A 15,543-nucleotide genomic window follows, 5' to 3' on the forward strand; every position below is an offset into this window, starting at 1 on the left:
TAATCAGTCACTTAGAGGTATGAATAGACACTAAAAGGGTAAGCAGAGGCACAGTTGTTTATGTAGGTAGTAGCTGGAAATTTCATGGGAGATGCAGATTTGAAACAGAAAACTATCAAAAGTTTATTGGGGAAGTTCAGAACGGGGTGGGGGCAAAGTGTTAAATTGGAGCCCAATCAATCCAGAATGAATTTGAGAAGGATTTAATTAGGGATTGCAAATACTGACTGCGTAAATTGCAGATTTACAGATTAAGAGGCTGATTTACCTTGCAAAAGAACATCAATTTTAAAGGTAGCAAAATTGATGATGTGGATTAGCAGTGGTGCCTGCATAATTTGATCATCAAAGTGGGATTCAAGGAAGTATAGGTTGTTTTGTGTGTGTTGAGGTGCAATTGACAACAGATTACTGGCTTTCATTGACTGGATTCTGTAGATGCAGAGCCAGGAACACTATTTGGCTGTTTGTTTCCTTGGTTGAAATTAAATAGTGGAAGCATCATAGCTTGCGTATCTTGACTGGCAAACATGCAGGTAAATAGTTGTGGTGTTTTCCAAGGTTGAAGAATCTAAAAACATAAATCTAAGGGGAAAGATTGAAAAGGGACCTAAAGGATACCTATTCACAGAGGGTGGTGGGTATATGGATGACACGACTAGAGGAAGTAGTAGAAATGGGAATGTTCAAAAAGTTTAGAGAGATGTGGGCCAAATGCAGGCAAGTGAGAATAATTTTGTTGGTATGGACAACTTGGGCTTAAGGGCCTGTTTATTGCTGTAGAACAGTGGTTCTCAACCTTTTTCTTTCCACTCATATGCCACTTTAAGTATTCCCTATGCCATAGGTGCTCTGTGATTAGTAAAGGATTGCTTAAGGTGGTATGTGGGTGGAAAGAAAAAGTTTGAAACCGACTGTTTTAATCGTCCCTAATTGACTTGTTTATGTGCACAGTTTCATAACTCCAAAGGTAATGGGCTAATGACAATTTTCCTCAAGCAAAATATTTCAGTAACATTTGGGTCTAGAGCAGTGGTTCTCAACCCTCCCTTCCCACTCACATCCCACCTGAAGCAATCCCTTAATTAATCACAGAGCACCGATGGCATAGGGATTACTTAAAGTGGTATGTGAGTGGGAAGAAAATGGTTGAGAACCACTGCTGTAGAACTTTATGACTGACATCCTCTCAAAGAATTGCCTGTGCTTCAAAAGAAATTTAAATTTAATGTGAAACAGTTTGAATTTTTCCAAAAGGTACATTAAATTTATTTGCAAAAGCAACTTTTGCTGTTTTCTTTTGATTGCTAGTAATCAAAAAGATTTTTTTTCTCAAAATGTATTAATAAATAAGATTTAAAAAAAAAAGCCATCGCTGAATTCTGTACGGAATGGCAGTTAATTCTGTTAAACCAATATTCTTTTGCTTTATCGTTTAATTTTAAAATGATGCATTCAACTATAACAAATCAAAACTTTTGAGCACATATAGTAGATTAGAGTCAGAGATATGCAGAATAGCAGCAGGTCCTTCAGCCCAGCTCATCTATGCTAATTAAGATGCCTTCCTGAGCGAGTCCCATTTGTCTGTATTTGGCCCATATCCCTTTAACTTTACCCTGTGGCTGTAAGAGGTGCCATACTTGTGCCCACACCTCCTCCTTCACTTTGGTCTGGGGCCAAAACAGGCCTTTCAATTGAAGTAACACTTCACTTGTGTATCCACAGGGTTGGTTTACTGCATGCAGTGCTCCCTCTGTGGCCTTCTCTACATCGGAGAGACTGGACACAAATTGGACATTGCTTCGCTGAGTACCTTCGCTCTGTCTGCACCAGTGACAGAGACCTCCCAGTAGCCAACCATTTTAGTTCTGTGTCACACTCCCACACTCGCGTGTCAGTCCATGGCCTAATGCACAGTCCCACCAAGTCCACCTACAAATTGGAGGAACAACACCTTATTTTTCCATCTGGGCATTCACCAGCCAGATGGCATTAACGTCGACATTTCGGTTTCTGCTCACCTGCTCTTCTCTTCCCCCCTTTCCTGTTCTCCTTCCCTTCACCTAGCTATCCTTCTTTTTGATCGCTCCTATCCCCTCCCTCCCTTCTCCACCTATCACCTTTGCGATTCCCCCCTCCCTCCCTCCCCACTCTTTCGTTCGGATGCGTGCCAACATTTTTCCATATCTTGATGAACGGCTCAAACCAAAGTGTCGGTTTTGTATTTTTTACCTTTATTTTATAAAGGACACTGTTTGACCAGCTGAGTTTTCCAGCTTTGTGTTTTTACTTCCACCACAGTGCCTGCAGATTTTTGTGTTTTACTTTTTTTAATTTCCTTTTATCCTTGTCTATTTATGTATCTAGCTAATGTTTTTAAGCATAATTTTAATGGATGAACATCATTTAACTTGAGGGGTCTGGATGTTTACCCATTATGCCAAGCCTTTCCCACATCCTTCAACCGTCTCTACCTCACTAATATTTGCAATTTGAGAAGTGGATTAGTATAACTTTTGTATCTTTAATAATTTGCAACATAAGTATGTGCTACAATAAGAAATATCTATTTTTGTATGATTTATTTCAGCCTTGTCATGTAATCTACACAGACTACAGACCAACACCTCTACAGCACTATATCTTTCCAGCAGGCGGTGATGGATTGCACTTGGTTGTTGATGAAAATGTGAGTGAAGTTCATTATTGAAAAGCACTGCATTTCTCAAAAAAGTTGATTGTTGATGTAGTGCTTAAAATGTGTAAATTGAATGAGAATAGTGGCGAGCTTAGATAATTGTAGCTGTGTGGGATGGGGGGATCCAAGTGCCACCTTCATGACATCGCCTATCTTTGTAAAGCTACAGGCAGTCCTGTAAACAACTGAGAAGGTACCTGCTTCTTTGTAGAACATTGAATACCGAAAACGTGACTGACACACCTGAGTACAAAGGGAAACTGTGCTGTCAGGGTGCAATTCTTGGGATGTGGTTTTACACTGAAGCCATATGTGGTGTTTCAAGTGAGGTTAAAAGACCCCACACTTATTTTGAAGAAGAACATGGGAATTTCACCCTTGGTTTTTTTTTCTGTGGGGTTTATGGAGTTCCATCAATACCTCACTGCAGTAGTCCATCGTCCCCATGGGTTTCAGTAACAGACCTCAATTTCTTCTGCCCCATAGCACTGACCACCATTGTGAAATGCTTTGAGCATCTGGTGATGGAAAGCGTCAGCCACCTCCCTGAGAGACTGGACCCATTTGAATTTGCCTATAAAAGAAACCATTCCATTGATGATTCTATAGCCTGTCCCTTCACTCCATTCTGACCCACCTGGAGAACGATGCCTTGTACACCAGGCTGCTGTTCATTGTAAACATGAGAGTCTCACAAGGTTAGTCTGAGAAGTTCCTTTGGCCATTCAACATTCTCAATGAATGTGGGAAGAAGCTGTTTCTCAGACTGGTGGTGCTAGCTCTGATACTTCTGTATCTCTTTCCCAACCGGAGTAGCTGAAAGATGCTGTTTGCTGGGTGGAAGAGGTCCTCAATGATTTTGCGCACCCTCTTCAGAGGACAATCCCGGTAGATCTCATCGATGGCAAGTGAAGGAGACTCCATTGTTATGGTCCTAAGGATTGACCTCTGATCCATTTATCTACAGCAACCGTACCACAATGTGAAGCAGCCGGCCAGTACGCTCTCATTATAGCTCTTGTAGAAGGTTGACATGATGGTGGCTGGTAACCTTTCCTGCTTTAGTCTTGTTAGTATATGTGGCTGAATTGTTTGCTGCCTTCACCCAAGACTAGCAAATGAATGATCTTTCAGGGTCTCCTGAAAAGTCCCCTAGCTTCATAGAAGTTATTCATCTGACAAACAATCCAGTTTGTTGCATCTATAAAGAGAAAATAGCCTGTACGCTTGAAGTAGTAACGCTGTAAGCCTTAACCACATCCTAGCTTAGTGTTGAAAATTTAACCTTCAAAACCAGCCAAGACTGGTTAAACAATTCTAGCCAGCAAAGTGGGGAAAGTAGTCATTTTTATCTGTCCTCAGAAAATGCTACAAATTCAAGCAAGCTTTTACGTTTTCTGTAGCATGCAAGTACAATGGAAAATCTTTTCATAAAGGATGTTGCAATTATATACTAGAAATTGAAAATAGGAGAGCCATTCTTTATGGAAAATAATAAACCTGCCAGAATTTTGATGGGTATCCTTTGTTGGAATTGGAGCAAATTATTTTTTTTGTTCGCTGGTTTTAATCAGAAAATTGTTTTGAGGTTACATTTTGATAAATGATTTCTACTATGACAAATAAGCAAAAATCATCAATCCCTTCTCCAATCATAGATAATTGTGATATCAATGACTTAAGACACATATTCTTTTTTAAAATTTTATCTTTTTTCATAGGGAGATTTCAGAGAAGACAACTTCAATACATCCATGCAGGTTCTTAGAGATGCTGGTGATCTTGCAAAAGTTGATTCAAAGGGGCGGAAAGGAGGAACTAAAGGTATAAAGAAAGGAACTAACATGATTTGTTTTGTCTGTTGTAAAAAAAACAATTTGCCATCTTTACAATTGATTTGGATAAGAAACCAAAGGCAATACAATATATCCAAGGCAGTACAAGGTAGGTTAGAGTCTAAGTATTGAAGAAACCCAGGGGTGTCAAACTCAAATTCACGGAGGGCCAAAATTAAAAACTTGGACTAAGTCGAGGGCCGAACTAAATATTTATTGAAAATTTTCAACAAAATCTGCATGATTTCTCTTCTTTCAACATATGTAATGTTAAACTTTAGGATATAACTTTAGGAGGATAATGTTACAGGTCAGGAGTAGGTAGCTCAAGTTCACTCTTTGCTTGACCTGAGGGAAACCTATTTGGTCCCTGTGGAGCATTCACAGGCTGTGTCCATTTTGGCCTGCATCAGGACTCAGCATTTCCTGCTCACTCCTCAGGCTCTAGGCCTCTATTCACCCTCGACCCACCATCCCTCTACCTGACCAGTCCTTTACCCAACCTCTACTCACCCCTCACTCCACTCGCTCTGCCTCTACCCACCCCATCCTATACACACCCCTCTACTGCCTCTCCCCTCAACCTGTTCCTCCCTCTACCCGTCTCTCACCTTCTAATCACCCCTCCCCTACTCGCCCTGCCCCTCCCCTTTTACCTCTTCCCTATCCACCCCTCCTTCTACTCATCCCTCCCTCTAACTGCCCCTCGCACCACCATAACTTCCCCTGCCCATTACTCCTCACCTACACCCTCTGCCCACCCCTGCTTACCCACCCACTCAGGCCCAGCGCGCTGCCGATCAGCCTTTGCGGACAGCCACCATCTCTCTCTTCACGTGCAGGGCCGAACCAGCCGTCCCTGGGGTCTGCGCGGGTGCAAGCGCTGAAGGCCGTGGCAACCGGGAGAAGTGCGCTCGCACTGTGGAAGGGCCGTCCGGTGCCAGTCGCGTGGGGCTCGCGCTGCCTGGGGGCGGTGTGCCGCCTGCCATGCCTGTCGCGCCGACAGGAAATCACAGGCGCTCGCCAATCCGCCGCACCGCTCGACAGGTGGGAGAGTGACTGGTTGTGCGGGGAGCCTCCCAACTGGCTTGCCGGCTGATGACATCGACAGACTTCTCGTGTTACAATTTCTCGTGTTACAATGGGGAAGGATGTGCAATGAAGGGGGAGGATGGTGGGAGTGACATTAACAAAAACAGCATCGGCTCTCGCTGCAGGGCGGGCCACCTCTAATACATTTTTGAAATGATCTTGCGGGCCAAATATAATTATATCGCGGGCCAAATTTGGCCCGCGGGCCAGAGTTTGACATGTGTGGTCTAACCAAACTTAGCCAGTTCCATCAATGACACTGATCTGCTGTCCCTCACTTCTTTGTGAGGCGCTGCCTTAAAACACTCACATCACCTTAGACACAATTTCTTGGGAATGTTAACATCAGGCAAAAGGGAGAAAAAATTGAAGTCTAGCACCTCAAGATTCAAGAACGTTTTTTTCTCCCCCCCCCCCCCCCCCCCCCCCCCAAACAGCTATCAGGCTTGTAAACCTCCCCAAACTACCATAGCCATCAACTACTCCAGGACCACCAAAAGATTTGACTGGACTGTTGAAACATCACTTTTTTTTTTTCGCACTAACTGCAATTGTGAATATTTATCTATTTTGCATATTTCTCGTTGCATATAATAGTAATTTAATTTATGCTATTGTTGTTGGTCTAAATTACGTATCGATGTGTGGCTGCAACAAGAAAGAATTTCAGTTCTATACATTTTACATGTATATGACAACAAGCTCTCATAATAAAGTTGTAGTCATAGTGTACAGAAATTCCCATTTGACCCTGCAATGACCATCAAGCATTATTTGCATTATTCTCATTTATTCAACCCATATTCCCATATGATCCTCTCCAATTTTCCCATTTACTTGCATACGAGAGGCAGTTTAAAATGACTGATTAACCCATCAGCTATATGTTTAGGATGTTGGAGGAAACTGGAGTATTTAGAATAAACCCTTCAGTCACGGAAAAGGTGCAAACGCCAACTAACACTAGAGGTCAGGACCGAATGAGTTACTGGAGTTATGATACTTCAATTAACATAGCTGTGCCATTAAGCCATTTAAAGTGGTTGATAAATGAAGTGTTATGTGAACAAGTGTGAAAGTATCCATATTTAAATAGAATGCACTTATATACGAACATGAGAGACTTTTTAAATTGGTATAAAGCTTTTGAAATAATGGCTTAAAAAAAATTAAACAACATCACAATTTTCAAAATAACTGCTACAACTAAAATGACATAGCCAGGCATTTATGATTATCAATTTAAATATGCTAACCTAGTATAATTACTATCCAATACCTGTAGCACAATGAGTGCTTGTATAGGGAAAGTTTAATGGAGCAATCATTTTGGATGAAAACATTTCTATAACTAACCAAATCAGTTACTATGAAGGAAACAAAATCATTCTCCATTAGAATGTTGCATAAACTTATTGGAGGATTGAACTACCTCTTCACTTCTGTTGATGTTTTGTATTTAGAAGTTTGAATTTTCAGTTTTTAAATATCTTGCATGGAAAATGTTGATATTTACTTTCAACATTCAAATCAATGCAAAATAAAAGATTAAAATTATGTTCAGAATTTTTAAATACATAATATAAATGCGTATGTTTGTATGTATTTCATAAATAATAATTTCTCTCAGGTTTACCACAGACATCTTTTACTATTTTGTAGCTATGTACTTGCATGCAACCTTGTTGCAGACTTTCTTGGATACCTCTTCTTACTGATGCCTCCTTAATGGAGAAGACTTTCCACCTAGGCTGGGATTTCTTGCATTCAACCCCCATTCACATTCACAATCCAGAAGTAGGTGACGTAGTTGAATTTGAGGTCCACATTGCTCTTCTGTGAGGTTGCAGCCTGGATGGTGCGGACTAGAAGGGCCTAATGGCCTGTTTCTGTGCTGTAATTGTTATGTTATGTGCCACATGGGTGTACTCAAGCTTTGAACTTGGTACCTACTTTCCTGTTACCTTCTACTTCAAATTAGGGCTGCATTATTATGCATGTCTAAGTTATTGTTATTCTTACTTGCAGGCCCCTCAAACGTCTTCAAGATTGTAAAGATGATCATGGAAAGAAATTTTCAGCCAGTTATCATTTTTAGCTTCAGTAAAAAAGAATGTGAAGCATATGCTCTGCAGATGACCAAACTTGACTTTAATACAGGTAAAAATGACCTGATTCAGTCATGTATTTTAATTTTAGAGCAATTTTATAATTGTAAAAAGCCTTTTCTCATGAATCATTAACATTAATTTTTAAACATTGGTTTTCTATAGTCATGATTGATGCAACAAGATCAGCGGTAATAGATCAAGAATAAATAGAGAAATTCAGCAGGTCACGTAGTGGGAGAAAAAGAATTGTCAACGTTCGTGAGTTTCCCCAGCAGGCTGTATTTTGCTCTAGAGTTCATGTTAAAGTTGTGTAAGACATTGATATGGCCAGATTTGGAGTATTGTGTGCAGTTTTGGTCAACTAACTACAGGGAAGATATCAATAAGGTAGAAAGAGTGCAGAGAAAATTTACTAGGATGTTTCCTGAACTTCAGGAACTGAGTTACAGGGAAAGATTAAACAGGTTAGGACTTTATTCCCTGGAGGGTAGAAGAATGAGGGGTGATTTGATAGAGGTATTTAAAATTATGAGGTGGTTAGACAGTAAATGTAGATCGGCTATTTTCACTGAGGCTAGGTGAGATACAAAGCAGAAGACATAGGTAAAGGTGAAAAGGAAAAGGTTTAGGGGAAACATTAGGGGCGGAACAGAGAGAGGTGGGAGTGTGGAATGAGCTGCCAGCTGAAGTAGTAATTGCAGGCTCTATCTTAACATTTAAGAAGAATTTGAAAGTTACTTGGATAGGAGGGGTATGGAGAGCTCTGGACTGGGTGTAGGTTAGAGGGAATAGGCAGAAAAATAGTTTGGCAAGACTGGAAGGGCAGAAGGGCTTGTTTCTGTGTTGTAATGTTCTATGGTATAAGAATTTGTGTAGATCGCCTAAGGATATATGTTTCTCCTCAGGTGATGAGAAAAAGCTGGTTGAAGAGGTATTCAACAATGCTATTGACTGCTTGTCTGATGAAGATAAAAAACTTCCTCAGGTAAATATTTGTTTACAATTCTGATGTATTGTTTTGAAGGAAATTCGGAAAATCTGCATGTTGTATGGATTATAAATATTGAGATAACATTGTGGTTGCAAAAATGTCAAGGTAAAATAATACTGTAGATGGTATTATCCATGTTAAATTTGATAATCAATCCAGAAGAAGCCAAGTTTTGGATTTTTGGATACAACTGGAATATCTAATGTGTGCAGTTTTTTTGTTTGGATAGTTCCTGGAACAAGTAATTGACAATACAGACATATTTATTCTCTGCCAAAATTTTGTATTGTTTCCACAGTTCCAATCATTATGACACCAATCCTAGTGTAACGCTTTTCACACCACCTTCTCTTCTTATCATTTTGCTTTCTGTTCAACTATTTGCTTATCTACATATATATTTTTTACCTTTGCCATTTATGTCACTCTCCAAGGTGAAATTATATCGTGGAGTGAAAATAGAGTAATAAAAAAAAGTTAATGTTGTTCAGCAATGGCTTTCATTTTCGTGTTATGTCATTTACAGTATAATACATTACAATCTTATAGAACGGAAAAAATGATTATGAGAAATAAGAAGATATTTGGAACTGTGGGAATGAGCACATAAAGTGTTAGCGTAGCAATTGAAAACAGAACAAGAATCAAAAGTTATTGCAAATTGAAATGAGACACATCACATATCTTATAAACCCCAGGATATAAATAATAGTTTGAAGCAATTTTATACAAAATTATATAAATCAGAATCTATGCAGGATGGTAACAAAATTTATAATTTTTTAATTCAAATAAATTTGCCTAAATTAAGTATGGAAGAACAGAAAATATTAGGAACCTTATTTACAGTTGGAGAGGTATATCTTCTTTACAAAATAATAAATCCCCTGGTGAAGATGGATCTACATAAGAATTTTATAAAGAATTTAAAGATGTCCTGATTCCTCTATTTATGAAAGTTTTAATACAATTGGAAGAAACTGGAAATTTACCTGATTCTTTTAAGACAGCAATTATAATGGTAATTCCAAAAAAACAGATAAAGATCAATTAATGCCATTGTTATTGAATGTGGATTTCAAGATAATGGCTAAATTATTGGCAAATAGGTTGGAATTTTTTTTAAACCAAAACTAATTAACAAGGATCAAACAGGATTTATTAAAAAAAAATGTAACTAGGTTGATTAGTTTAATTAATCTAGCCCAAAAGAAAGACAATTTAAATGTAGTGGTGGCTTCAGATGCAGAAAAGGCATTTTATAGAGTAGAATTGAACTTTTTTTTAAGACACTTGCTAAATTTGGCTGAGGACAAACATTTATAAATTGGATAAAAGCATTATATATTGATCCAAGAGCAAGAGTAGTGACAAATGGTCTTATGTCTTATTATATTAAATTAACAAGATCAACAAGACAAGGTTGTCCATTATCACCTGCCCTTTTTGTATTAATAGATGAACCATTAGTTAAATTAATTAGAACTGATTTAGATATTGAGGGGCTAACGAACATAAAATTAGTTTATTTGAAGATGATGTAATTGTTTATTTGACAGATCTGGAAAATTCGCTAGGTAAATTGCATATGCAATTAGAACAATATAGAGCAGTTTCTGGATATAAAGTTAATTAGGATAAAAGTGAAATCATGCCTTTGTCTTTTGGAGACTATACCCAATGAAGACAAAGTACAAAATTTAAAGGCCTGAACGTGGTATAAAATATTTGTGATATAGAATTGATAATCAGTTAGGAAATATTTTTAAAATTAATTATGGACCATTGTTTAGGAAAATTGAAGAGGATTTTATAAAATGGGTTGATTTACCGAGTTGAATTAAAATGAATATTTTTCCACGGGTGCAATATTTATTTCAATCTTTATTGATATTCCTAAAAAGTATTTTAAGGATCTAAATAAAATTAGAAGGAAATTTTTTGTGGAAAGGCAAAATGTTGAGGATTTCTATGGAAAAATTAACTTGGAGATTTGAATCAGGAGGTCTAGAGCTTCCAAATTTCGAGAATTATTATAAAGCAGCCCAATTATGTTTTCTTTCTTCTTTTTTCGAGGTCAGAGAAAAAGTAACTTGGGTAAATATAGAAATATATAAGATACGTGAAAAAGAATCTGAAGAATTACTATATAAATGGAATGAGGTATTATTAACTGGAGAAATAGGCACACCAATATTAAAACATTTGGTTAGAATGTGCATAAGGTACATGTGTTGATAGGAGTTAAGGGGTATACATTAGTGAGGATGCCACTGGTGCAAAATAAATTGATCCTGTTTACGTTAAATAACAAATTTTATTAACTGGTCAACAAAAGGAATAAAATTTATTAAAGACTATTATCAAAGCAGATATTTAATAACATTTGACCAATTGAAAGCAAAAGACCAAAAAGTTAAAAAAAAAATTATATCGATAGTGGGGGGAGGGAGGGAAGAAGGGAGTTTATATTATTGATGCCAGGACAACTGAAACCCTATCTGTGGGTTATGAATGATTGGGAAATACAAGTGGTCTGACACGGAAGAGTTGAGAATGCACAATGGGTTTATTGCACTAGCGGAATTGTGACAGTGTAGTGTAGTGGGTCCTTGGGGTTTGGATAAAGGTCTAATGGGTAATGTGATGGATTATGTTTTATTTTATATTGTATATAGAAATGTTTTGAAGGAGATAAATTGTGAGGTTTTTTTAGTTAGGTCACAAAGATACAAACACTTCAAAACACAGATCTCATTTAAAATGCCAGAGTTCTGTTCAAGCTAGACAGTCCAGGCTCCAAGTGCTTTTGCAAAAACTTTGAAGAATGCCTATAGAGACTTAACAAGTAGGTGTTGATTGGACATGTTGTGGAGTAATGGATTATTGTTTTGGAAAGCAACAGATGAAAGAACTCAGAAGATCAGGTCTGGTGCCACAGACCTGAGGGTCATGTGGTTTTCTCTGAGAGAGAGAGAGAGAGAGAGAATTCAGTTCTACAGTTCAGCAGCAGCAGCTGGGACTGGAACAGGACAAACTGGCAAACTTGTGGAAAAAACCCACTTTGAAGACGGGTTGTGAGTTGTTAGTTCAGCCTGGTCAAAGCCCTTGTGGTCTATATAAGAGGAGATGGCTGGCTGTATAATGTTTCACTTGAAATAAGAGAAACAGAAAAGGAACTCTGGTGACCTGAAAGAAAGAGGTTATCATCTGGAAAACTCTGAGTGGTAAAGAAGGGTTTTGGTTATGCTGGTCTTTATACATCAAAGCATAGAATATAGGAGTTGAGAAGTGATATTGGCCAAATTTGGAATACTGTGTGCAGTATTGGTCCCCAAATTATAGGAAGGATATCAATAATGGAGAGAGGGTGCAGAGAAGATTTACTAAAATGTTGCCTGGATTGCAGTATCTAGAATACAAAGTAAGATTGATGAGATTGGGTCTTTATTCATTGGAGCGTAGAAGGTTGAGGGGGGGATTTGATAGAGGTATTTAAAATTATGAGGGGGATTGATAGAGTAGATGTGAATAGGCTTTCACTTGAGGGTGGATGAGATTGGAATGAGGGGTCATGAGTTAAAGGTTATGGGGCAAAAGTTTAGAAGTAACACGAGTCAATTGTATTATTTAAGAAAAGGTTGGACAGGTATATGGATGAGAAGAAGATGGAGGGTTATGGGCATTGTGCAGGGAGGTGGGACTAGAAAGGGGTGTTTGGTTCGGTGCGGACTAGAAGGGCCTAATGGCCTGTTTCCGTGCTGTAATTGTTATGTTATTATGTTATGTTATGAGAGAAAGCTTCTTCACTTAGAGAATGGTCGTTGAGTGGAATGACCTTTCGGAAGAGGTGGTTGCGGCAAGGTCAATTTTGTCATTTAAGAAAAAGTTGGATAGGTGCATGAATGTGAGGGGATTGGATGGTTACGGGCAGGGTGTAGGCAAGTGGGACTAGAGAAGATCACTTAAATTGGTACGGACTAGAGGGGCCAAGATGGCCTGTTCCCCCAAAGTTCCTCAACATGATTATCCAACTGCACGAAAACCAACAAGGTCGGGTCAGATACAGCAATGAGCTCTCTGAACCCTTCTCCATTAACAATGGCGTGAAGCAAGGCTGTGTTCTCGCACCAACCCTCTTTTCAATCTTCTTCAGCATGATGCTGAACCAAGCCATGAAAGACCCCAACAATGAAGAAGCTGTTTACATCCGGTACCGCACGGATGGCAGTCTCTTCAATCTGAGGCGCCTGCAAGCTCACACCAAGACACAAGAGAAACTTGTCCGTGAACTACTCTTTGCAGACGATGCCGCTTTAGTTGCCCATTCAGAGCCAGCTCTTCAGCGCTTGACGTCCTGCTTTGCGGAAACTGCCAAAATGTTTGGCCTGGAAGTCAGCCTGAAGAAAACTGAGGTCCTCCATCAGCCAGCTCCCCACCATGACTACCAGCCCCCCACATCTCCATCGGGCACACAAAACTCAAAACGGTCAGCCAGTTTACCTATCTCGGCTGCACCATTTCATCAGATGCAAGGATCGACAATGAGATAGACAACAGACTCGCCAAGGCAAATAGCGCATTTGGAAGACTACACAAAAGAGTCTGGAAAAACAACCAACTGAAAAACCTCACAAAGATAAGCGTATACAGAGCCGTTGTCATACCCACACTCCTGTTCGGCTCCGAATCATGGGTCCTCTACCGGCACCACCTACGGCTCCTAGAACGCTTCCACCAGCGTTGTCTCCGCTCCATCCTCAACATCCATTGGAGCGCTTTCATCCCTAATGTCGAAGTACTCGAGATGGCAGAGGTCGACAGCATCGAGTCCACGCTGCTGAAGATCCAGCTGCGCTGGATGGGTCACGTCTCCAGAATGGAGGACCATCGCCTTCCCAAGATCGTGTTATATGGCGAGCTCTCCACTGGCCACCGTGACAGAGGTGCACCAAAGAAAAGGTACAAGGACTGCCTAAAGAAATCTCTTGGTGCCTGCCACATTGACCACCGCCAGTGGGCTGATAACGCCTCAAACCGTGCATCTTGGCGCCTCACAGTTTGGCGGGCAGCAACCTCCTTTGAAGAAGACCGCAGAGCTCACCTCACTGACAAAAGGCAAAGGAGGAAAAACCCAACACCCAACCCCAACCAACCAATTTTCCCCTGCAACCGCTGCAACCGTGTCTGCCTGTCCCGCATCGGACTTGTCAGCCACAAACGAACCTGCAGCTGACGTGGACTTTTTACCCCCTCCATAAATCTTTGTCCGCGAAGCCAAGCCAAAGATATGGGAATACTTCAACCATTTCCAATGTTTTGCCTAGGTTATTTCTATTCAGTATAATGATGAAGAGTTCAAGGCAAGTTGTTGATTCTGATGAATCAGAACTCGTCTCTTGTATAGATCCTGAACTGGTGATAGGAGGTCAAGATTCAAAATGTGAAATGGGATTAGTACATTGGCTTCAGGAAATGAGAGCTAAAGGAAGGAAAAAACTGCTTCGTAAATTTCATTTTAGCATCTTTTATTGCTGTCCTACGTAACATCTTTTCAATGCTGTTGATACTTTATTTTTTATTTAATAGGTTGAACATGTTTTGCCTCTTTTAAAAAGAGGAATTGGAATTCATCATGGAGGCTTGCTTCCTATACTAAAAGAAACCATTGAGATTCTTTTCTCTGAGGGATTATTGAAGGTATGTTCACACTCTCCAAAATATAGTTGATGCACTTGTGCCACATATGAGCCAATATTTTAGGTGAGAATAAGATAGTAAGTGAGCAGGACTTAAACTATTATTGATGCATGGAGTAGTGATCAAAATGGACAGGATTAGGGTTTTGGGATCCAATGAGAAATGTATAGATGTGCCTGGTAGATGATGAATTGAGCCATTATTTTTTTCCATATAGTTAGCAAGTTATAAAAGTTCAAATCAATATCTGTAATGTTTTATTACATACTTGAGAAAGCAGACTTTGCTCATTTCCTTTATCCTAAAGCAGTTAAACTTTCTTGTTATAACTTCAAAAACAATTATTGGAAGTATTGCTGGCAAATTGAGTATCATTGATTGCCCAGAAACTAATCTAATATGGTTGGTGTAGAGAAGAAGTAATTTTATGTGATGGTCTGGTGCAATAGGTAGCTTGTAGGTCATTATTTAAGATCTTATGAGAAATTCAGTTCTGATTAATAGGTTCTACTGAAAATGCTAAATTATTATTTACATGATTTATGCTTGTATACCAATGTTTGTATTTAAATATTTTTTTCTTTTAGGCATTATTTGCAACAGAGACCTTTGCTATGGGTATCAATATGCCAGCAAGGACTGTTCTATTCACTAATGCGCGCAAATTTGATGGAAAAGATTTCCGCTGGGTACAGAGAAATTTTATGTATATTGTTTACAGCTTTGCAGCTATTTAATTAACATCAGAAAATCTACAAAGTATATTTTTAATGATAATATAAATGAACTTGGCTGAGTTAAAGTAGGAAATAATTCAAAGGTAAACCATGGTTGCATTCTATAATTAAATGTGATTTTCAGTGAGTATGTTTGGTTTGGTTTATGATACCTTTTGGGAATTATCACCATTTCCCATGAGGAGAAATGAATTGCAGGATAATCCAAATAGTGAAATGGCATTGAGAGTAGAAAAAAATTGCAAAGTGCTAGATACAGCATTGCTAGGACCTTAATATACTTTGTTGGTCCATTGTGAGCCAATTTTGATTTAAATCTCAATTTATCAAAAAAAGTCTTAATTTCTTTTTGCCACCACCCACCTCTCTAATTATT

General features: G+C 39.0%; 1 protein-coding gene across 4 annotated transcripts in view; it reads left to right on the forward strand.

Annotated features, from left to right (window-relative positions):
• The window catches only part of mtrex (Mtr4 exosome RNA helicase), a 159,368-nt gene that overhangs the window by 43,222 nt on the left and 100,603 nt on the right, over window positions 1–15,543 (forward strand). For all 4 annotated transcript variants that reach the window (XM_069924359.1, XM_069924362.1, XM_069924360.1 and 1 more), the window contains 6 exons: window positions 2,594–2,692; window positions 4,423–4,525; window positions 7,657–7,788; window positions 8,645–8,724; window positions 14,320–14,430; window positions 15,018–15,119. In XM_069924359.1, the coding sequence (XP_069780460.1) occupies window positions 2,594–2,692; window positions 4,423–4,525; window positions 7,657–7,788; window positions 8,645–8,724; window positions 14,320–14,430; window positions 15,018–15,119 (627 nt within the window). The remainder of the gene's footprint in view (window positions 1–2,593; window positions 2,693–4,422; window positions 4,526–7,656; window positions 7,789–8,644; window positions 8,725–14,319; window positions 14,431–15,017; window positions 15,120–15,543) is intronic.

Source organism: Narcine bancroftii, chromosome 3, assembly GCF_036971445.1.
Source record: "Narcine bancroftii isolate sNarBan1 chromosome 3, sNarBan1.hap1, whole genome shotgun sequence".
Lineage (NCBI taxonomy): Eukaryota > Metazoa > Chordata > Chondrichthyes > Torpediniformes > Narcinidae > Narcine > Narcine bancroftii.